The sequence below is a fragment of the Erpetoichthys calabaricus genome, chromosome 9, assembly GCF_900747795.2.
Source record: "Erpetoichthys calabaricus chromosome 9, fErpCal1.3, whole genome shotgun sequence".
NCBI lineage: Eukaryota > Metazoa > Chordata > Cladistia > Polypteriformes > Polypteridae > Erpetoichthys > Erpetoichthys calabaricus.
The window spans coordinates 192,306,647-192,330,347 of NC_041402.2; the positions used below are offsets into that span (position 1 = coordinate 192,306,647).

A 23,701-nucleotide genomic window follows, 5' to 3' on the forward strand; every position below is an offset into this window, starting at 1 on the left:
TATAGTCCTATATAACTGTGGACACTGTTTTTGGTTTTGTTTTTAGTAAAAGCACTTTGCACCTTCCCCTTGCTCCAAGAGTTTTGTCCCCATTTGCACAGCTCATATATTACCGACGGTGTTGAGTTCCAGAGGCTCTCAAACCAAGAAGAGGGAGCGTGGAGCAGGACCTGCACCATCACATCAGCCCTGCAAAGGAGGTCCTCCAACTTACAGGGAAATCTTGGTGCCAGGATTGGCACTCCAGCCACAGTGAGAAACCTCCCACTGTTCCAATAATAATAATCCTTTACACTTATATTGTGTTTTTCTCACTACTCAAAGCACTCTCCATGCAGGGAGGACCTGGGGATACAATCCCACAACCTCCTTGCTGCAAAGCAGAAGTGCTACCACTACGCCACCTGTGTGGTGTTAATGTGTCACCCGCTGCACTTGGGTCCCAGTCCAGGTGGTTTGTTGTGCGGTGGGTGCACATGATCCCAACTTGTCTCTCACCACACATTAGCTGGTAGGTGGTGAAGTGGTGACAGATAGTTTGTAGCGGGGTACACAGTAATAGTGTATTCGATGTATGTGCTGAGTGCGTGTTGTTTCCATCATCCCGTTTACTGTTCGTTATGTGTATGTCAGTGAATGTTGTCCCCGTAAGTGCAGAGGGGAATGATGAGGGAGAGAGACCGCAGCCACAGGATGGAAAGCACCTGTTCACAATCAGTTACATCCGGCTCTTTACTATTTAAACGATCAGGAGGGAAACAACAGAGAGAGGAGGAAGGAGAAAGACGGAGATTTCATTTAACGACAACGAACCAGCATTTCGTGCTATTTTTCTCATCGTGCTTTGTATCCAGTTTGTTTTTCATTCAGCCAGATTCACTTCAGCTCAGTCATCACCAGAGATCCCGGGGTTGGACTTCATTATCCACCACACGCCAAGGAAACACGGTGAGATTGTTCCATTTTCCGGGAGATACAAACACATCCATGCTTTGTTAATCAGTCATCCGTATTCAGGACAGTAATATACCCGGACTCAAGTTCACGATCATTGTCATTTCCGTATTCATCCATTGTTGTTATTTGTGTTTTGCGTTTGTTATACATTACAGGGGCAAGGGAGGATTTGTTATTGTATATATGGTGTTTTCACGTTGCTGTTTTGGTGGAGGGATATACATACAGTATATACAGTTAGGTCCATAAATATTTGGACAGAGACAACTTTTTTCTAATTTTGGTTCTGTACATTACCACAATGAATTTGAAATGAAACAACTCTGATGCAGTTGAAGTGCAGACTTTCAGCTTTAATTCAGTGGGGTGAACAAAACCATAAAAATGTGAGGCAACTAAAGCATTTTTTGAACACAATCCATTCATTTCATATCTTTTGTAAATATAACATTCATTTCCACTGTTATGCTGATGACACCCAGCTGTACCTTGCTAGTAAACCCAACTCTTCTTTTCTACCATCTTCGTTTATTGATAATATCTATCTATCTATCTATCTATCTATCTATCTATCTATCTATCTATCTATCTATCTATCTATCTATCTATCTATCTATCTATCTATCTATCTATCTATCTATCTATCTCTATCTATCTATCGACTGTATTGCTGAAATTAAATCCTGGTTTTCTTCACATTTTCTTAAACAGTGACAAAATTGAGGTTCTCCCCATTGGTACAAAGTCATCATTATCCAAAGCTGATAATCTTTCACTTGTTATTGATAACTCCTTTATTTCCCCATCACCTCAGGTCAAGAGTCTTGGTGTCATCCTTGATAATACTCTGTCTTTCCAATCTCATTATCACCCGGTCTACTTACTTCCAACGACATAATATTAAATCACATCCGCCCCTCCCTCACTCCCCATACCACTGCCATTCTTGTTCACAGTCTTGTTACTTCTCGGCTGGATTATTGCACTTCACTCCTGTTTGGTCTCTCTAATAAATCAGCTTCAGCTAGTCCAGAATTCTGCAGCTCACATCATTACTCGAACCTCATCTATTCACCATATTGCTCTGGTCTTGCAGCAGCTTCATTGTCTCCCACTTAAGTTTCAAATTGATTTTAAAATTCTGCTGTTAACATTTACGTCCATTCATAACCTCAACCCTCCATATCTGTCCATCCTTCTTCATGTTGCCATTCCCTCCCATAACCTTAGATCCTCTTCCTTCATCATCCTGACCGTTCCTCTCACTCGTCTTACCACCATTGGGAGCTGTTCTGGAACTCACTACCTACTGAGCTTAGAAATATTGAATCATTTTCAACTTTCAAATGTAAACTTAAAACCCATCTGTTTAAAATGGCTTTTTCTCTATGATTACAGTGCCTGTTTGGTTTTAATCTTTATATTTTCAGTTTTTTTCTGATGTTTTAAGTTGTTTATAATGTGTTTTTTTTATTTATTTATTGTTTGTTCGGATGTCCTTGAGTTCTTAGAAAGGTGCCTTGTATAAATAAAATGTATTATTATTAAATGAATAAATGAAACAATTTATAATCAATTGCATACCTTGCTCCCTATACCAAGGATCCAACAATTTTAAAGATTACCATTTTATTGATTCCGTTATTTCCTCAGTTTCTCCACACTTCCGGTATTCTACATCATTATGTCCCCTACGTGCTGAATGATTTTGCGGTCATTTACACAAATACCACAGAGCCGATAGTCGACACACTCTGTGTGATTTTTCTACCATAAACAGTTGCAATAAACAAGTTTGTTTCAATAAATGGCTTCCACTTCAATTTCCATTTTTTTTCGCGCCCCCCCTTATAGATATCCATCCATCCATCCATCCATTTTCCAACCCGCTGAATCCGAACACAGGGTCACGGGGGTCTGCTGGGGCCAATCCCAGCTAACACAGGGCACAAGGCAGGAACCAATCCCGGGCAGGGTGCCAACCCACCGCAGGACACACACACAAACACACCCACACACCAAGCACACACTAGGGCCAATTTAGAATCGCCAATCCACCTAACCTGCATGTCTTTGGACTGTGGGAGGAAACCGGAGTGCCCGGAGGAAACCCACGCAGGGAGGACCCGGGAAGCAAACCCAGGTCCCCAGGTCTCCCAACTGCGAGGCAGCAGCGCTACCCACTGCGCCACCGTGCCGCCCCCCTTATAGATATCTAGGTTGAAAAACACTGCAAACACTGAACATAGAGGGACACTGCTGTACAGGAGCTCTGCTTTCACGGCTCTGCCATTGTGTAGAGTAACAGAGTTTACCCGTCGATGATGACGCCCTAAAGAAAAAATGTGTCTAACTGCATTAAATGAAGTGACTTAAGCAACAACTTTAAGGTTTGAGTGATAATGAGAGGTCCTACATTTGCCTTCTGGGCCATGGCTGACTTCCCCATCTAACGCTTCTTCTTATTTTTTTTAGGTATTTGTCTTTTGTCTTCTGTTTGTGATGAACAAAAACCCTTGAATCTTGAATCTACAGAGAGATCGTTGTGACAGCAGTCATGAATTTTATAAAGTGGATGCTGAACAGCCCTCGACGACTCTGTGTGATTATCTTATTTCTCTTCACTTTTTTTTCTTACTTCATATTTATAAAATTTCCACCGTATTTTCAGCACCTCTTTCACCAAGAAACACACGCCGGCAGCCCCCAAGGATTCACTTTGTCAGTTTATTTTCATGAAAGCAGTAAAGCAGCAGGGAACGTCACTGGAGATGTGATTCGGATTATGGCTGTCGTGAGCACAGACACACACAAGGAATACCACTGCCATGTTGAGTGTGACGGCCATGTGGTCTCCACAGAAGCACATCCTGAAGTCCACTCCACGGTTTATGACTTCCCTTACAGGCTGGTGGACCTCCTGTGCCCAAACCCATGTGGATTGGCCGGTGCTTTGACTAAAGTGACTGTGAATACACACAATGACCAGGGGCTCTCAATGTCTGCCATTCAAGCTCCTACTGCCCATGAGGGGGAGCCTCAGCGTGACTTCACTGCCTGCATTTCAGTCTTTAGCAATTACAGCAGAGCACATCTCGTCCAGCTTGTCCACATGTATCAACTGCTGGGGGCTAAAAAAGTCTTCATTTACACAAACAGTGGCACCACAAAGGCACAGGAGGTGCTGGCTCAGTTCACTATGGAGGGCTGTGTGGAAGTCATCGACTGGAGAGTTAGTCGTTTTTTCAGTGAATCCAACTGGGAGGATTTCCTAAACGATATTCAGGTTGCTGCTTGGAGAGACTGCATTTATAGAAACTCGGGCACCAGCCAGAAGCTGGCACTGTCCACCTCAGGGCAAACCAACTTTTACAGTACAAGCAACACCTGGGCAGGACTTCTGCAGTTCTTTGTGAAGGAGAACTTCACTGTCGGCTACCTGGAGGTGCAGGACTGTCACAAATCCATACTCTCCTCTTCAGATGTTGGAGAAGAACAAGAAAATACAGAAAGACGACAAGCAAAGTGTGGCCACCCATCCAGCAGGAAAGCACTAGGAGTGGACACCACCTTCTTTTACATCTCTCTGGCCAAGGATTCTAATGTTGGGGAATGGCCTTCTTTCGTGGCACAGTGCTTTGTGAAGGAGCCTCCTCAAGGGCAAGTGGCTGTTGTCAGGATGAGAATTCAAGAGAAAGGTGAGGACATTTTGACATAAGGGTCCCCCATGAAACACTCATTGGTCTGTCTCTTCCTTAGCCTTTTTGTTTCTCTCATTCTCTTTTCATAATAATCTGTGATATTGATGCAAAAATTAGTTTTAGCCAATTCTTTAAAAAAAAAAGTGTTTCTTAGAGGGCGGCACGGTGGAGCAGTGGTAGTGCTGCTGCATGGAGTTTGCATGTTCTCCCCGTGTCTGCGTGGGTTTCCTCCGGGTACTCCAGTTTCCTCCCACAGTCCAAAGACATGCAGGTTAGGTCGATTGGCGATTCTCAATTGGCCCTAATGTGTGCTGTGTGTGTCCTGCGGTGGGTTGGTTCCCTGCCTTGCGCCCTGTGTTGGCTGGGATTGGCTCCAGCAGACCCCCGTGACCCTGTGTTCGGATTCAGCAGGTTCGAAAATGGATGGATGGATGTTTCTTAGAGTTTTCAAAGGTGAAGAAAGAAATATTACTCCATAAAGCCTTGTTCACGGTTTTTGATTTACAGTAATCCCTCCTCCATCGTGGGGGTTGCGTTCCAGACCCCCCCACGAAAGGTGAAAATCCGCGAAGTAGAAACCATATGTTTATATGGTTATTTTTATATTGTCATGCTTGGGTCACAGATTTGCGCAGAAACACAGGAGGTTGTAGAGAGACAGGAACGTTATTCAAACACTGCAAACAAACATTTGTCTCTTTTTCAAAAGTTTAAACTGTGCTTCCATGACAAGACAGAGATGACAGTTCCGTCTCACAATTAAAAGAATGCAAACATATCTTCCTCTTCAAAGGAGTGCGCGTCAGGAGCAGATCATGTCATAGAGATAGAGAAAAGCAAACAAATCAATAGGGCTGTTTGGCTTTTAAGTATGCGAAGCACCGCCGGACAAAGTAGCTGCAAGGAAGGGAGCAAGCATTTCTCAGCATTTTTTAGAGGAGCGTCCGTATCCTCTAGGCCAGTGTGCGAACAGCCCCTCCGTCAGGATCAGAGATTGTCAGAGCGAGAGAGAGAGGAAAGCAAACAATCAAAAATCAATACGTGCTGTTTGATCTTTTAAGTATGCGAAGCACCATGCGGGAAGCATATCGCCTGCAAAGCAGCCACATGCAAGCCCAGCAAAGAAGGGAGCAGTGTGAAGGTAATCTTTCAGTGTTTTTTGAGGAGCGGCCGTGTCCTCTAGGGGTGCGAACAGCCCCCGTGCTCACAATATATTTGAGGAGTTTTATTTAATACATAATACGCGCTGTGGTTGGGTAGCTTCTCAGCCATCTGCCAATAGCGTCCCTTGTATGAAATCAACTGGGCAAACCAACTGAGGAAGCATGTACCAGAAATTAAAAGACCCATTGTCCGCAGAAATCCCCGAACCAGCCATAAATCCATGATATATATTTAAATATGCTTATATATAAAATCCGTGATGGAGTGAAGCCACGAAAGTCGAAGTGCGATATAGCGAGGGATCACTGTATCTGTAATTTTTTTCTGCAACAGTGACAAAACACAATGAATCTGAAGCACACCGCTATAATCAATTACACACCACTGCAATCGATTCTGTTTTATGGCCATTCACATCACTGTGGAGGAGTGCTGTGCTTTTTAAAAGCCATAAAATGCTGCATATTTTCCATGTGAAAACACACCAAAATGCACCTTTATCTGAAATAACATCCACGAGTTTCTGTCCTGCCTCGTGTGTTTCTTACCCGTTCATCTGTTCTGTTTCTTGATTCCTGCAAATGAAGCCCAAAGAAATGCAACCTCCTGGGGCCACAGAATCAATTCTGGCTCTGTCATTGCTTTACGATTGTGACTGCCAGGATGGTCATCATAATTGGCAAAGCGAGCATCATACTACCAGAACAACAACATAAATCTCGCCACTGATATAATGAGTACTTTTATTACATACATTTACATTTATTATATATGATAGATAGATAGATGTGAAAGGCAAAGCACACTATATGATAGATTTTATTTGTCCCCAATTTGTCTGTTTGTATTTTCCAAGGGTTTGCCCAGCTCTGATGCTTGTTCAGGTCTTTTTGAATAGCTTTTGCTCCTCATTGTCCACCATCCCTCCAATTTAGTACTATATGATAAATCTCTCATCATTCATAAGTTTACTGACTCTAATGATGTCAATGTCATGAATATCCATCCATCCATTATCCAACCCGCTATATCCTAACTACAGGGTCACGGGGGTCTGCTGGAGCCAATCCCAGCCAACACAAGATGCAAGGCAGGAAACAAACCCCGGGCAGGCTGCAAACACACACACACACACACACACACACACACACACACACACACACTAGGGACAATTTAGAATCGCCAATGCACCTAACCTGCATGTCTTTGGACTGTGGGAGGAAACCGGAGCACCCGGTGGAAACCCAAACAGACAACATGCAAACTCCACGAAGGGAGGACCCGGGAAGCGATCCCAGGTATCCTAACTGCGAGGCAGCAGCACTACCCACTGTACCACCGTGCCGCCTGTCATGAATATAAATCATAAAATCTAATGGTCCAAGGGCAGACCTCTGATGGACTCCACTGACGACCACACTCTAAGTATAGCAAATTAATGAATGACCTGTCCAGGACCAGACCTGGATGTGTTAAGACAAAGAAGCATCTTTGGATTCTTTCTAATGTCCTTTGAACACCTTGTAAAGAATACCAAAACACAACTTCATTGGTTTGCTGAAGTCATTTTTGAAACATCTGCACAATCTCACATGTTTAGACAGCCTCTCTTTCCAAGCTTTGTGGGACACAGTGTTATTATACTTGTAGGTTACGTGAGTATGGCCATTGAACTAAGGACTCTGGAGCAGGGGAGCACATGGTGACTGCATGGTTGTTTTTTTTTCCTCAAGGGTTTATTATTAATATGCTGGCCTACTTAACATCAGAATGAAAATGCTAATGGTGTTATATTTCCAGAAACTGCATAAAGCCAAAGTACTAACTTTTGATATTATATGTTTCATATATCTCATTGACGGTGGTCATTATCAATTCAATTCCTCATTGGCTGTGCTCCAGTTATTTTTTTCAGTCGGTCCCATCAAATTCCAGTTACACACTGGAGGAAAGCAGGCCCCTGATAGATGACCTTGTCAATAATTTCCAGTCCGTCTGTCAAACATATAAATGCACTCATATACTAACACTACAATGTGGGTTTTATTGTGTATTTCAGAGAATGCCCCTCCATTGGTCACTCCTGTGAATGGCACCCAAGCTTTTGTCATTTCTGCATTTTATGATGACCGACAGCAGCAGGACGTCATTCGAATCCTAGGAATTGTTAAGCGAGATCAGTATGAGAAGATGAAAACAACATTGTATTGCCACGTCCAGTGTGAAAGCGCCCTTCACGTTGGGCCTGTCAAGGTGGAAATTCATAGTGAGCACTTTGATTTTCCATACGGAGCCACAACATTCCTCTGCAAAAACCCATGTGGGTCAACGGCAATGTCCAGTGTGACTGTGAGTACAAGCATGGATAGCAGACCACCAGGAGTCGCTTTGAAAATTCAGAACACTAAAGAATCTCGACCTGCCAAGCTCCAGCAGGACTTCACTGTGTGCCTTTCCACGATGTTCAACTTCAGTAATGTCCTGCAGCTCATTCAATCTCTGGAGATGTACCGACTGCTGGGGGCCGGCAAGGTGGTCATCTACAAAACGAACTGCTCTGACCAGGTTCAGGAGGTGCTGGACTACTATACCAAAGAAGGGTTTGTGCAAGTGCTTAATTGGACGATAAATTTGTACCTTAACCCATCCACAGGCTGGCTCTTTCCCAACCACTTAGGAGATTTGCACTATCACGGCCAGATCGCCGTACTGAATGACTGCCTGTACAGGAACATGTACTCCAGCAGATACTTGGTTTTTATTGACCAGGATGAGGTCATTCTACCCTATAAACACGGGAACTGGAGAGACCTGATGGACTACCTAACAAAGGCAACTAGAGCCAACATCTTCTGGTTCACCAACACTGTCTTTCCAGCTGATTCTCCTGCTAAGGACCCCTCAACCCTACAATGGAATGACATTAGTGGAATAAACATTTTAGAGCATGTAAGAAGAGAGACGAAAGTTAGGAGGACAGAGGCAAAAAAAATGATTATAGATCCCAGAATTGCCTACAAAATATCAGTACACTATCCACTGGAGAATTTTGGAGTAAGACATGAGGTGAATGAACAGGTTGCCTTATTGTACCACTGTAAAGAGTACGCGGAAATTACAGAACAAGCATATGACCCAAGGATCTCACATTATGAAGCTCCACTGAGTATAAATGTGAACAAAGTGCTGAGCAAAACTGTAAGAAGGTAAATAGAATGTCATAGCTGATGTTGGTCAAACTGATAGGCTGTTTTCTCAAGGGTAAATGTTCTCGTCAGGTTCGTTATCAGGTTGGTCTACTGTTAAAATGAACACACACACACAGACCCTAACCACAACAGTGCCCTATGAATGACACACACACGCTGATTAACCCTTTGCACTTTATACCACACATCAGCCTGTCACTCAGCACTTCAAGAGACTTACTTATTATCGGCACGGACAACATATGATGTTTTAAATAGACCTCAGACCTAAATGTTACTTTTGGTCTCCAAGAAAATATTAAAACATACAAAGACTCAGTATCCTTGACTATAGGCCATTTATCAGCCAAGAATAACTTCTTCTCATACTGTCCCTTCTTTTGAGTGGCGCTCCTCACTCTCAGCCTTATAAACCTTGCAGCACAGAAATAATGGCAAAAATCTGGCTACACCAGGTGCTAAAAGAAATCTATCTTATTAATTCAATCACTCTAGACATTAAAACAAAGCATAGAAAGTTAAAAGCAGCATGGTATTTATTACAATAATAATAATAATAATAATACCACTGGAACAAAGAATAGAAAATAAGTACTGATAGGAAAGTCTGAATATATATAGTCTTTAGGAAAAGCTTACGAAAAAGTTGAAATGACAAGGATGAATGTCCCAGGGAGGCATTTGATTTATCAATGGATGTTCATGATGCCTTTCTGACGACCAATGTCGTCTTCGTCTGTTCTTCTTCTTCTCCTCCTTCTTCTTGCTTCTTCTCCTCTACTTCTTCCTCCTTCTTCTCCTTCTGTTCCTCTTACAAACCAAGGCATATTTATTATGAAATATCATGCCTTGGTTACACAACACATGAACCTGATTGGCTGGCTGTCAATGTGATTGATGAATTTTGCTCAAACTCTTTCGCAGATAATAAAGTTCTTTGATATTGCCTGTTTCCCTTTCCCAGGCCATAGATGTCCATCCATAAAGTAATCAATAGCTTGAGGTGTCAGCTCAGCATCCTTTCCCAGGTTGTAAATAGAATGTCTTCCTTTCAATGTAGGAAACAGCTGTTTGAAAGTGAGGTGTGAGGAAACCTGCTTTGATCTGTCTTAGTTCATCTGTTGTCTTGTCTCGAACAAAATATAATGGAAACCAAAATGTACAGATTTTATACACCATAACACTCCTTATCCTGTTTTCCTGGCTTATCTGGCCTGCCCATTCTCCATCCATAGTAACAGGTGAAAAATCACCATGGAACAGGAAAAGTGGTCAGCCAGCTATACAAATTGATATGAACTTCCCAGGACTTTGTGGTGAACATGTTTTTGGATTATTCTTTGTTCTTTCATAGAATTCATTTTACTTTATAAATTTCCTTCCTTACATTGCATTCAGAAAGTATTCAGACCCCTTCACTTTCAACTTAATTTGTTGTGTGTTGAAGATTTTATTTTTAATTGGATAAATTTGCCACAATCTGAACAGAATAACCCGTAATGCCAAAATTAAAACTTGTGATCAGAAAGGTTTGCAAATTTATTACAAATTAAAAACTGAAATTTCTTATTCATCGTGTATTCAGGCCTCTCATTCAATACTTTGTAGAAGTCCCTTTGGCAGCAGTTCCAGCTTCTTCTTCTTGGTTAGTCCTTAGTTAGCCTTTTTGCTTAGTCTTTTGCATGTTTGGATTTGGATGGGAAGCATCTTCAGGTTTCCCCAGACATGTTCCATGGGGTTTAAGTCTGGGCAAATCAAGGACAGTCAGAGAATTGTCCGGAAGACACTCTGGTGTGGTCTTGGCTGTATGTCTCAGGGCCTTAAGATGTTGTCCCAGTCTGAGGTCACATGCATTCAGAAGGTTTTCTTCAAGGACCTTTCTGAGATTGGCTGCATTCTTCCTATCCCCCAATTCTGACCAGTCTCCCACGTCCCTGCTACCACCAGGCAGGTGATGAGCAGTACCTGGTCTTCACTGAACGTAGTGCTTGAAGTGTGTCCAAACTGTTTAATTTTTGTCTCATAGGATCAGAAAATCTTTTTCCTCATGTTCTCGAAATTCTTTACAATTCCATATGCCTTTTACTCAAGAGTGGCTTCCATCCTGCCAATCCACCATGAACATCTGATTGATGGAGTGCTGCTGAGATAATCATCCTTTTGATGGGTACTCCAGTCACATCAGACAACTTCTGAGGTTATGTTAGAGCAGTCGTTGGGTTCTTGGACACTTTCCTGAACAAGGTCCTTCTTGCCTGGTTACTCAGTTTTGCCAGAGTAGTGGTGGTTCCAAACCTCTTCCATGTCACAGTTATTGAGGACACTATGAAAACACTGAAAGCTTTAGAAATTTTTTTATGCCTTCAGTCAAACCTATGCCTCACCACAATTTGATTGTGGAGGTCTGCAGAGAGTTACTTGGACTTTATGGCTTGGTTTTTGTACAGACATGAAATATGAATTGTGGGACCTTCTATACACAGGTACAGTATAAGTGTGCCTTTCTAAATGATGTCCAGTCAGTTCAATTGGCCACAAATGGACTCCAATCAAGTTCTAGAAACATCTCAAGGATAATTAAAGCAAACAAGATGGACTTGAGGTCAATGTGGAGTGACACAGCAAAAGGTCTGAACACTTCTAGGAAGGAGAGATTTCAGTTTTAGATTTTTAATACATTTGAAAACCTTTCTAAAAATGTTTTCCAGTTGTCATTATGGATTATCCAGATGAGACCGACGGGTAAAAATGGCAAATTTATCCATTTAAATCTTCAACACATAAAAGTATGCAGAAAGTGAAGGCGTCTGAAGACTTTCTGAATCCACTTCACTAATCTCCTAGTCCTCTCCATTTTTTCCTTACTGTCTCTTGTGAGTTGATATGGATTGTTTTTCTTGAACAGATATTCTGTAAGTACTTTTTTGTAAGTATCTTTTTGCCTTTTGATCTTATTTTGCATTTCTTTGGTTCAGATTGCCTTTCAGAGATATTCAATTTTCTTTTTAGCTCTCAATTTGTTAAATAAATCTTTCCTTTATTAAAGATTCTTTTTAGGGGATTCTCTTAGAGCCAGAGTTTTTTCAGTTTCTCTCCCTCTTTTGAAATATTTAGCGTCTTTCCTTGGATTGTTTTTGAACATTGTGTTGTGAGCCTCATTTGGGCCTCAGTAGGCTGAAGCATCCCACTTGCCTAGGGTCAGGCTTCCCTTTGGTTGAGATCTATATTGGGGCAATCCAGGTGAGATTCTGGCCCTTTTATTTTCTGTAGATCTTTTTGAAGTCCTAGACCATTTCTCAATCTTGTTGTACCAGAATCAGAGCCCTATGTTATCTAGTGAAGTGCTGATTCTCCAGTTGGGAGAATCTCCCCACCTACTTGTGCACTTCATTGGTTCAAATCAGTTCAGTTCAGTTAATTTGTGTATAGAATGTTTTATTGAGTGCAGGCACAGAGTGCTGTGACAAGGTCTCAGGCAAAAATGCAATCCTTAAATCATTGCAATCTGTGAATTCTGTACCCACAGATTTGATAATCTGTTGTAATGGCAGTGTAACCCATTTTGCGACACCCGTGGTCTAATCTCGCCTATTCACAGCCATGTGCAGCAGAAAAAAAATACTTAGAGGCCCTCAGCGAAACCTGACATTGAGCAATAACAGGTCTGTGATACCCTGAGATGCCCGGCCTGCACGCACTGCACTGAATGGATCAACGTGTGTGTCTGCCTAGTGCCTAGTGAGAGGTGTGGGGTAAGCCATTGAACTCCATTCATGATAGGGACTGGGGCTTTCCCATGAATGAGGATTTCCCAGTAAGTGCAGGTCATAAACTCACATCGATTAAATCACAGCTCTTTTTACACATCACCTGATTAAATGGTTTAGTGAGGTCCTCAGATTGAATTTGATGATAAAGGAAGTAGAAAATGGTTACAAGACTTCTGTAGGTGAAGCTGTGCAAAGATCATTACCAATCCTCAAGGGCATCCCACTGACCCTGTCTCCCCAGCTGGTCATCCCACCTAACCTAACCCAATTCATCAAAGCTTCAGTATAGAATTATGAAGGGAATTAGTCCAGTGGATTGAGACTGTGACTTTAAAATGAGTTCATCAAGAACATGGGATGCGGTTGGAAACTTGTTAAGGGTAAATTTTGCACTAACATTACAAATTTTTTCTTTCCACAGAGAACCACCGACACTTGGAATAAGTGACCAAGTAGTGTGGTAGACAGGAGAACTTTAGGGACTTTCAAAACTCGACGTATTGTTTTTTTAGAAGAATGAAGTGGATAGGACTTGCGAGCTTTGTTGGGCTGAATGGCCTGTCTTTGTCTAGATTGTTCGAATGTATCTTTTAGTTTCTATATCCCTGGAGTTTTTCAGAAAAGTAACCATGGCAGATAACGAGAATTGACTGAATACATTTTAGAAATGACTGAACAATGAATTTTTCACACATGAAGACACAGATTTGTTTAAATACATGGGAAAACAATGTAGTTTGGAACTGATTAACATCAACACAAGCCAGCAATATTCATCGATTAATTCTTTCTTGAAGTACAGCAAGTTGACATCTTCTCACTGCTCCAGATCATTAACAACCAGCAATACTCAGTCATAAAATTAAAATGAGGCCCTTTGAAAGAAGACAAGGAGTCATGGCTGTTAGTGGCGTTTGTGCTGGACGGTTGTGTTGTTTTTTTTTTGTGGTGACCACGTCTGCCCAAACTTTCATTTTGATGCCGACTCTTCCAACCTGTTCGATTACAACTAGAAGGAATTCTTGAACTTTAGATTGAATTGCCTGGCATCACAAATTTCTAGGAATTTGTCTCAGTGTTACAGCCACAGAGACAACAATAAAAACACAACAGCAAAACCTAAAATGTCACACATGTGACATCGCCACAACAATACTCACAACAGCAGATAAACACTGTCATACACAAAAGTGAATATTCTCGCTTCAGTATTCAGTCGCCTGGACTCTTTCACCCAGTGGTATCTGAGCATTTCATTTGATTGTTAAAGTAGATGCTCTTTGGTGGTCCTGCATTACCATTTATTTCAGTTCTATTCCTTGTTGCGCTCATCCCATAGTCCAGAATCTGTGTGCTTGCACAAGTTTATGCTCTTTCCTCTCCTGACTAAATTCTTTTTCTTTTGTTCACAGATCTTACCCTCTTCTGGTCACACCTATAGACGACATTGACGTCTTCATTGTTTCAGCCTTTTATGATGGTAGAACATTAAATGAGTTGCCATCGGACGTGATCCGTATTATTGGAATTGTAAAACGGGAGCTGTTTGAAAACCAGCACAGGACACTTCATTGTCACATCAAGTGTGAGAGTGCTGTTCATCACCGTTACGTTCATGTTCACCTCCATGATGATCACCATGAATTTGCTTATGGTACAGCAGACCTCCTCTGCCAGAACCCATGTGGATCTGCAGCATTGACCCAAGTGGCTGTGAGTACCAATGATGTAAGAATCTTGTCTGAAATCTCTCTGAATGTTTGTAATTCCAAAATTACTCAAACTACTGGTCCCCAAAGGGACTTCACCGTGTGTATTTCAGCAATGGCTGGTAATTATGACAATGTCCTGCAGCTCGTCCAGTCCATTGAGATGTACCGCCTACTGGGGGCTGAGAAGGTCTTCATATACAAAACTAACTGCTCTGCTGAGGTTCAGAAGGCGCTGGATTACTACACCGCAGACGGGTTCTTGGTAGTCTTCAACTGGACTGTGGATTCCTACGTTAAAGCATCTGAAATATTTAATCATGGCCAGAACACGGCCCTCCATGATTGTCTCTACAGAAACATGTACACCAGCAGGTACCTGGTTATAAATGATATTGGGGAAATAATTCTTCCGTATAGACATGACTCTTGGAAGGATCTGCTCGACTCCCTCAGGAGTGAGAACCCCAGGCTGGGAATTTTTATGTTCTCAAGTTCCATCTTTCACCCCATCACTGATCCGAAGATCTCCGGTGAATTGGAACGTGAAAATACAACTGGAGCGAATGAGGTAGGATGGTCAAAGTCTAAGAAGATCATTTTAGACCCACGCCTGGTGCGAGAGGTGCTTATTTCAGAATTAATGGGACGGGTAGAGGAGGTGAAGGAGGTTAGTAAAGATGATGCTGTGCTGTTTCACCTTGAGGATCACAGTGTCGGTCCAACAGGAAAATATGAACAGAGAATACTAAAATTTGGATCGAAACTGGACGAGAATGTGAATGCAGTGCTGAGAGAAACATTAAGATGAGCTTCTTGTAATGATGCATTTAAGACAATGACATGAGAAACACAGACCCAACTTCCATCTTTCATCAGACTTGACATATGCTTGTATTGCACCGTTTACTGAGGAAACATCACAAGGCACTTTATATTCAAGACAAGATCATGAAAAGACCACACACGAGTAAAGGAGGGGCTGGTGTATGGGAGCCAAACCTCCAGACTGCACAAATGGCCAATTGGACTCATTAGAACTTGTATTGTCCTCCATGGAAATGGGGAAGTGTGTGTGCAGCAAAGAAGATGCTCTTGTCTTATTTAACAAACATGAAAGCCATTCAGCTCCAAGTGCCAACTGTCAAGAAAACTGACCACTGAAAGTCCGGCCAAAGAACCGTATCAGGTCAGAAACGGCCCAGAGGAATTCAAACATCAAAAAATGAAAAATTCAGAAATCAAGGACAGGATGGTTAGTCTGGAAATAAATCTTAAAAAAGCAAACAATGGGCTGAACTCAAGGATAAGATGATCAGCCGAAACTACAAACAGTCAATTCCTCGTTAAAGTGCTGCATAAGAAACTGAACTTTAAAAACGTTTCAAATTTGAAGTTGGACTTTTAAAATTATTTTTTAACAGTTTTTATTACTCAGGTATTCCACTTTGAGCTGCTTGGGCAACTGAATGTTTGAAATAATTAAATGACTAATCATAATAATGTGTTTAAATAATATTTGTGAACCTTATGACAAATGGAAGGAAAATAGAATAAGAAATGAGGAAATATTATTAATGCAAAGAAAATAATACTTTAATCCTATGTGATATGGATCGAGAGATTAGTTAGAGAAGTATTACACCATCCTAGCAGGGAAAGTCGTGGTGTGCTGCCGGGAAACTGACTGGTGAATGTTTACTAAGCTAACCGTTAAACGAAACCAAAGTGAAATAAAAATAAATCTTAATAAGCTATCGAAGTCGAAGAAACAGTAGATGGTCAAGCTGAATGAAACACGTTGCTTGGTTCTGAGCTCTTCACTTGTGACGATCAATTTTTTCCCCTTGTCCTGTCACACAGTCCTCCCAGAATAATGCTTCCCCAGTTCTGTTCACCTCTTTCGTAAGTCGTTTTGTATGAAAGTATCCTGCTAAGCAAATAAATGTTAATGAAATGTGATGGGGCATGGGCCCCCCTTGTAGGTGTTATAAATAAGAGATGTTAATGTGGTCTGAACTGACAATACACAGCACCAGAGCACTACTGGTACTCACAAGGCAAGAAGGGGTAAATGTCAGTACAGAGGAGCAGGACGCACACCGGCCCACTTCAGGCACTGACTTTACTGGACCTCCCATCCAAATAGGGCTTTATAAAGTAGGAGTCTCCAGACAACATTTGAGCAGATATTCTAAAAAAAAAAAAAAAAAAAAAAACCCATCCAATAAGACTTGAAAGAAATATTAATCATCTTGAGGATGAGAAGGAAGGTGTAGATCTCTGGCATGGCTGCTGTATTACTGTAAGAATATTATTTTCTTTAGTACTGTAAAAACAACACAAGAGGAAGCGAAAACAGGAATGGACACCCTGATTAATATCCTGTCAGAAAAGTACAGAAAAGTTGAGATAATAGACATGTAAAACTGCTCTCTTTGGTCCTCAGAGCTGGTTACCCAAACGTAGAATACTTTAGAGGTCCTTCCCTGGTTTATGTGTAAATTGGCTTTTTATTGTCTTTTTCATCCGTTGTTCAATTTTTGATAATTTATTATGAATATTTCTGTCAATGTTGTTCTGTGCATTTATTATTTAGACATATTTATTAAATTATTTTTTTTATTATGTTTACAATTACTTATGTAATGTTTCTTTTAAATGTCATTGTGTGATGCAGTTGCACCGATTATGCAGCAACACTGTCACATAGTGTCTTAGTTTGGTTACCGGTATGTCGTGAAGTCTGTCGTCTCAGCATTTCTGTATGTGATATTTGTTGTCTGTTGGAAAAGAAGGCAGGCAATGGAGTACAGGTAGGATCAGATAGATAGATAGATAGACACAGACAGAGACAGAGACAGAGGCAGACAGAGTCTTTTGAAGTTTTTGATGAGTTTTCCTTACAATATGGATCCGTAATCAAATCAAATGGGTCAGAGTCAGAGAGGTGTGTGGACCAATCAGAGGACATATGTATCACCTAGATACACGTCTTATCTTGGAGACGTTCAAAACCCAGCTGGGTTGCTAGACTTTGAGTGTGGCCACCTCATAGATGGAAAGTGTGATTTCCAAGAGTCTGTGAGTAACTACAACTGAGGAGCGCTGCGGTCTGATCGGATTGTATTTCCTCAGATGGATGACACTGCTTTGTTTTTCTTTTATATTGATGTTGGAACAGTGAAGCTACACCAAACCCAGGACATAGGAGTGAGCCAACAGCTGTTAGCACTTTCCTGCATTTGGTGTTGCATGAAGGGCACTTGGACATTCTGTTTTGTGTAATTTGTTTAGAGTCACTGTTTAAGCATAGTACTGTATATTTTGAATTATTGTGATTTGTATTATGTATTATATGTATTATTAAGGTTATATTGCTGCAAATGTGGCTCACTTTTATTTGCAGAATACATTTATTAGAAACACATCTGTGTATCCGGCTATTATTTCTAAAGCTAAACACAGGGGCTTTGATTGAATGCATAGGGTGATGAATTTTACTTTAATGCCTTTATTGGATGCAATTTTGCTTTAATATAAAGGCTAGCATTACTGCCTCACAGTCACTCAACCTTGGTTCACAGTTGGGGAGGATTCCCATGACTACAGGAAATGCTCAAACCTCAACACTGCAACATCCAGAAAAACAAAATGAACTTCAAAAAGATCAGAAAAATTACAATCTTCAAAATAAACTGTCTGCATAAAAAAACAAATTTATTGGGGAAAAAACCCAACTAAATATTTGCGAATAATAGGGAAAGGGAGTCCTTTGCGGTTCATGAAAATTTACTTTAGAGTCCATTGTAGGTATTAGCAACAACAACATTTATTTATATAGCACATTTTCATACAAAAAGTAGCTCAAAATGCTTTACATAATGAAGAAAAGAAAAATAACAGACAAAATAAAAAAAATAAGACAACATTAGTTAACATAGAAAAGAAGTAAGGTCCGATGGCCAGGGTGGACAGAAAAAACAAATAAAAAAACTCCAGAAGGCTGGAGAAAAAAATAAAATCTGTAGGGGTTTCAGGCCACGAGACCACCCAGTCCCCTTTGGGCATTCTACCTAACATAAATGAAATAGTCCTCTTTGTAGTTGGGGCTCTCACGGAGTCACTTGATGCTGATGGTCATACAGACTTCTGGCTTTTAATCCATCCATCATTGTTGGAACATCATGGTACTTTGAGTAGATGGTGGTGGTGCAAGCCACCACCAAAAGGACACTGGAAAAGGAATCAGAAGAGAGAGTAGGGGTTAGTACAGATTTTAGAGCCACCATGAATAGTTATTATAATGAATTGGATATACAGAGTGTCAGGATTTAATTTACAGTGAAGGTATGAGAAGACCATGTTAAAGTAATGTATTTTCAATAGTTTTTTAAAGTGCTCCACTGTATTAGCCTGACAAATTCCTATTGGCAGGCTATTCCAGATTTTAGGTGCATAACAGCAGAAGGCCGCCTCACCACTTCTTTTAAGTTTTGCTCTTGGAATTCTAAGGAGACGCTCAGTTGAGGATCTGAGGTTACGATTTGGATATAAGATGGGGCGAGATTATTTAAGGCTTTATAAACCATAATCAGAATTTTAAAGTCAATCCTGAATGACACAGGTAACCAGTGTAGTGACATCAAAACTGGAGAAATGTGCTCGGATTTTCTTTTCCTGGTTAGGATTCTAGCAGCTGCATTCTGCACTAGTTGCAAACAATTTATATCTCTTTTGGGTAGTCCTGAGAGGATTGCGTTACAGTAATCTAGTCAACTGAAAACATCTTTCACTGATATAAGAGGTCTAACTTTTGCTATGTTTCTTAAGTGAAAAAATGCTGTCCTAGTGATCTGATTAATATGCGATTTAAAATTTAGATTACAGTCAACAGTTACCCCTAAGCTTTTTACCTCTGTTTTGACTTTTAATCCTAATGGATCCAGTTTATTTCTAATAGCCTCATTGTATCCATTATTGCCAATCACTAAGATTTCAGTTTCCTCTTTATTTAACTTGAGAAAATTACTATTCATCCATTCTGAGATACAAGTTAGACATTGTGTTAGTGAATCAAGAGAATCGGGGTCATCAGGTGCAATTGATAAATACAGCTGTGTGTCATCAGCATAGCTGTGGTAGCTCACGTTGTGCCTGCCCTGAGATAATCTGACCTAATGGAAGCATGTAGATTGAGAAGAGCAGCGGACCCAGGATAGAGCCTTGTGGAACACCATATAGGATATCATGTGTCTTTGAGTTGTAATTACCACAACTAACAAAGAATTTTCTCCCTGCCAGGTAGGATTCAAACCAATTTGAGACAATGCCAGAGAGGCCCACACATTGACTAAGGCAATTTCTAAGAATATTATGATCAATGGTGTCAAATGCGTCACTCAGATCTAAGAGGATGAGAACAGATATATGACCTCTGTCTGCATTTACCCGTAAATCATTTACTACTTTAATGAGTGCAGTTTCTGTGCTGTGATTTGTTCTAAAACCTGACTGAAATTTATCAAGAATAGCAGGTTTATTGAGGTGCTCATTTAACTGCATAATGACTGCCTTCTCTAGAATTTTACTTAAGAAAGACAGGTCAGAGATGGGTCTAAAATTTTCAGGAGCAGAGGGGTCGAGATTATTTTTCTTAAGTAGGGGTTAACTACAGCAGTTTTAAGACAGTCTGGGAAGACCCCCGTATCTAATGAAGAATTTACTATGTCAAGAACATTATCAGTTAGCACGCCGATACTTCTTTGAAAGTTATCGTTTCATTTTGATTAATGTGTTTTGCTATTTTTTAATCTCTTATTCTTGGATTACTGCTTTTGTATTTTGGACTGGATTGGGCTTCTTCAGATTATCTTTTTAGCCATTTCCTTCTTGCCATTTTAAATTATTGTGTTAAATTTTTGTATTGTTCATTGACTGGCCTCTTTCTCAAGCTAAAGGTTTTTTTTGGATTTCTCTTTTCTTCCCTTGAGAGACGCTTTGTGAGGCTTGTGGCACCCAACCCCGAATGCATTAAGGAGAAATGGGATTAGCTGATCCCCATCTTTCCTGTCCTCTCTCAACATTTTCTTAAACATCTATCTGCCACAGCAAGGTGTTATGTGGGCATCTCCTTGGCCTGGTCCAACCACTTGGGTCCCCAACAATTAGAATCCTGTGAGCAGGATCGCCCTCAGGGAATCGCGCAACATGGCCATAGTGCCATAACTGACACTCCCTCACCATGCAGGTAATGTGCCTCATTCGGGACTCCCTGAGCAACACACATTCACACCAGCAGTACCCAAGGATTCGATGAAGAGACACACATGAAGGAGTCCAGTCTTCGTCTCAAGTCACCGGATAGCGTCCGTGTCTCACAACCGTTAAGTAAGACAGGAAGCACTAGGACTCTAAAGACTTGGACCTTCGTCCTTTTGCAGAGACATCGGGAACACCACACACCCCTTTCCAGTGACTTCATGGCCCCCCATGCTCTCCCAATCCGTTTACTGACTTCATAGAAAGAGTCACCAGAGACATGAATGTCACTGCCGAGGTAAGTGAAGATCCATTGAAGATCACAGCATCATCAGCCAAGTCAAGATCAGGGAATCGCACTTCACCAACAGAAGCCCCACAGACACTGAACCCCATAACCCTGCCCAACACCCAGTCCATGCAAGCATTGAACAGAGCAGGAGCAGAACACTCCCGTGACAGACCCCAGAATCAACTGGGAAAAAGGCAGAAGTTCAATCAATCAAGACTGAAATATATCTACACTTGTGGAGGTTTCAACAAGGCCTACAATACCCACACTGTAGCCAGACAAGTCTCGCCACAGGACTGCAACATAATTTTTTTATTTACAAATTGTCACATTAGGCTGTAGGTCTGATGCCCCTACCGCTCTCAGGTTAAGTGAATAATTATTGTGGGATGGGAGCGGGTGAGTTGCAAATATTAGCTTACAGGTGAAGCTGGTAGGGGTAATGAGGATGGAAGCACTTTTACATGCAGGTGCAGGCAGGCCGGTCTTAACAGCATTATTGTCCCCGGAGCAAAGCAGTGCACTGAGGCCCCAACCTACACAACCACTCAGCAAGTCACAACATGCATAGATTAGCATGAGGCCCGTATGCTGCCCAGTGTGCCCATGCATTCAGACGGCCCTGGGTGCAGAATGAGGAAAAAAAGGTAAAAAAGGGAGAAGAAAAGGACAAAGATGGTTTGTTTGGTTTAGGGAGAAGAATGGAAAGAATCGAAAGAGAAGGAGTTTTGTTATTTTTTAAGGAACTTTAATTTGTTGAATGAATGAGATCTAGTCAGGGTGATATGTCAGAGAGGTCATGTGGAGCCCCTCTGGAAATGCAACAGGCTGATGTGAGTTTGCTCTGACCACTGAGGGCCGGTTTTGCTGGAAGTGACGGCTGCTGTGAATGTGTTTTGTCAGCAGTTCATCACAAAGTGAGGTGGTATATACTCTGCTGAGAATACCTTAGGGGTCCATGTGAGTGTCCGAGTGGAAGGAGACGCAGTGCCCGCTAGAGCAGTGTTTCCCAAACTCAGTCCTGGGGACCCCCTGTGGCTGCAGGTTTTTGTTCCAACCACATTCCTGATCAGTGATAACACCTAATAACGCTGAGCTCATTTAATTAGCTGGTATTTTTTTTCTTTTACTCGACATTCAGAAAAGCATAGCAGCATGATTTTTACATTTATAAATATTTCTGCTTTTGTTATAGATTTTAAGTCTCTTTTGTTGATTTCATTATACTTTGCCCTTTCTCTGTGCAGTTTTTCCCCTTCGTTGTATCTTAATAATGACAATTTAAAACAAGCAGATCAGACACCCAGGCAAACACCACTGAAAAATCAAAGGCTGAAACTACTTTAGAGTCAGACCCAGTAATTAGTAAATAATGGATTAATTAAACAATTAGAACACCTTGAAAAGCAGAATGAAAATCAATATACAAAAACTGTTAAAAAGAAAAAAAATACATTATTCCTATAAAACTGTTTGGTACATTTTAATATATTTTTTTTTTTTAGCAGACTTAGTTTTCTAATTTCTATATTGTTCCTTAAACACGGAACTTAGGAAATATTAGTTCACTTAATTAGCCCAGGAGTTCAATTAAAAACAGAAGCTGGTTGGAACAAAAACCTGCAGCCACAGGGGGTCCCCAGGACCGAGTTTGGGAAATACTGAACTAGAGCATTGGAAAGTCCATATCTTGTGCTAACCTCAGAATTCGTTGTGTGACTTCCATTAGCAGGACCAATATCAATGAAGAGAAGTGTGCCAGTACCTGTGGCAACCATACATGCCCAAGGTGTAGCACCATATTTAACAGATGAGGGAAGTATTATTATTCTTATGCATCCAGCCCTCACTCTCTCTCGCGCGCCTGTATGTGTTGTGAGTCGTTCATTCTCTCTGGCTCGCTCGCTTGCTGCACGTGTTCCTGCAGGCATACGCCTCATAATTATTTATTAATGGCTGAACACTTCCGGAAAGACACAGTTGTCTAAAAGGGGTGGTGTTTGAGGATACAACAGTAAGTGAATGAAAAGATGGAACTCTGGAGAGAGCAACATACAATTATTGTCCATGACTGAAAACTGGTTTTGGCAGATACATGCATATCTTTTTGAAAGTTTGGCCCTGTGCCTTATTAATTGTCATTGCAAAGGCCAGTCTAACAGGAAATTGTCTTCGTGTAAAAGTAAAAGGCAAATTATCCGCGTCAAACAAACTGTTTTACATGCTGCATACCAACCCGCGGCGTAGCATACGCTGCATAATCACACCGCTTTTTTAATGTTTTTTTAAAGCAGAGGGAAAAAAATGAACATTTGCAAAATCCGTAATTTAAAAAACAACCAAGAAAAGTAACATTGCAGCAATGCACGCTACGAACCAACATACAATCATCGTTCAGTACGCACTGCCTGCTCATGTGCCCGCCCCCAACTCCTCACCTGAGTCGCTGCCATCTGTGCACTTCTGAGCCACGTTGTTCTTTCATTGTTCTTTGCAGTTCCGGCTGATTTTCTATATATGATCCACCAAGTCACCCGACCATGGTAGTGGCGGGGGGGAGTGGGGGGTTTGTGCGGGGTGCATACACAGGGCAGGGACGTAATCAGTGCAAGCGTATGACCTGCACTTACTGGGTATT

General features: G+C 41.3%; 1 protein-coding gene across 1 annotated transcript in view; it reads left to right on the forward strand.

The window, feature by feature from the left end:
- The window catches only part of LOC114642066 (uncharacterized), a 29,122-nt gene extending 12,309 nt beyond the window's left edge, over positions 1 to 16,813 (forward strand). Inside the window, exons 2-4 of the mRNA XM_028791051.2 lie at positions 3,433 to 4,655; positions 7,882 to 9,028; positions 14,214 to 16,813. Coding sequence (XP_028646884.1) covers positions 3,515 to 4,655; positions 7,882 to 9,028; positions 14,214 to 15,321 — 3,396 coding nt within the window. The 5' untranslated portion in view covers positions 3,433 to 3,514 and the 3' untranslated portion in view covers positions 15,322 to 16,813. The remainder of the gene's footprint in view (positions 1 to 3,432; positions 4,656 to 7,881; positions 9,029 to 14,213) is intronic.
- The last annotated feature ends 6,888 nt before the right edge of the window (positions 16,814 to 23,701 follow it).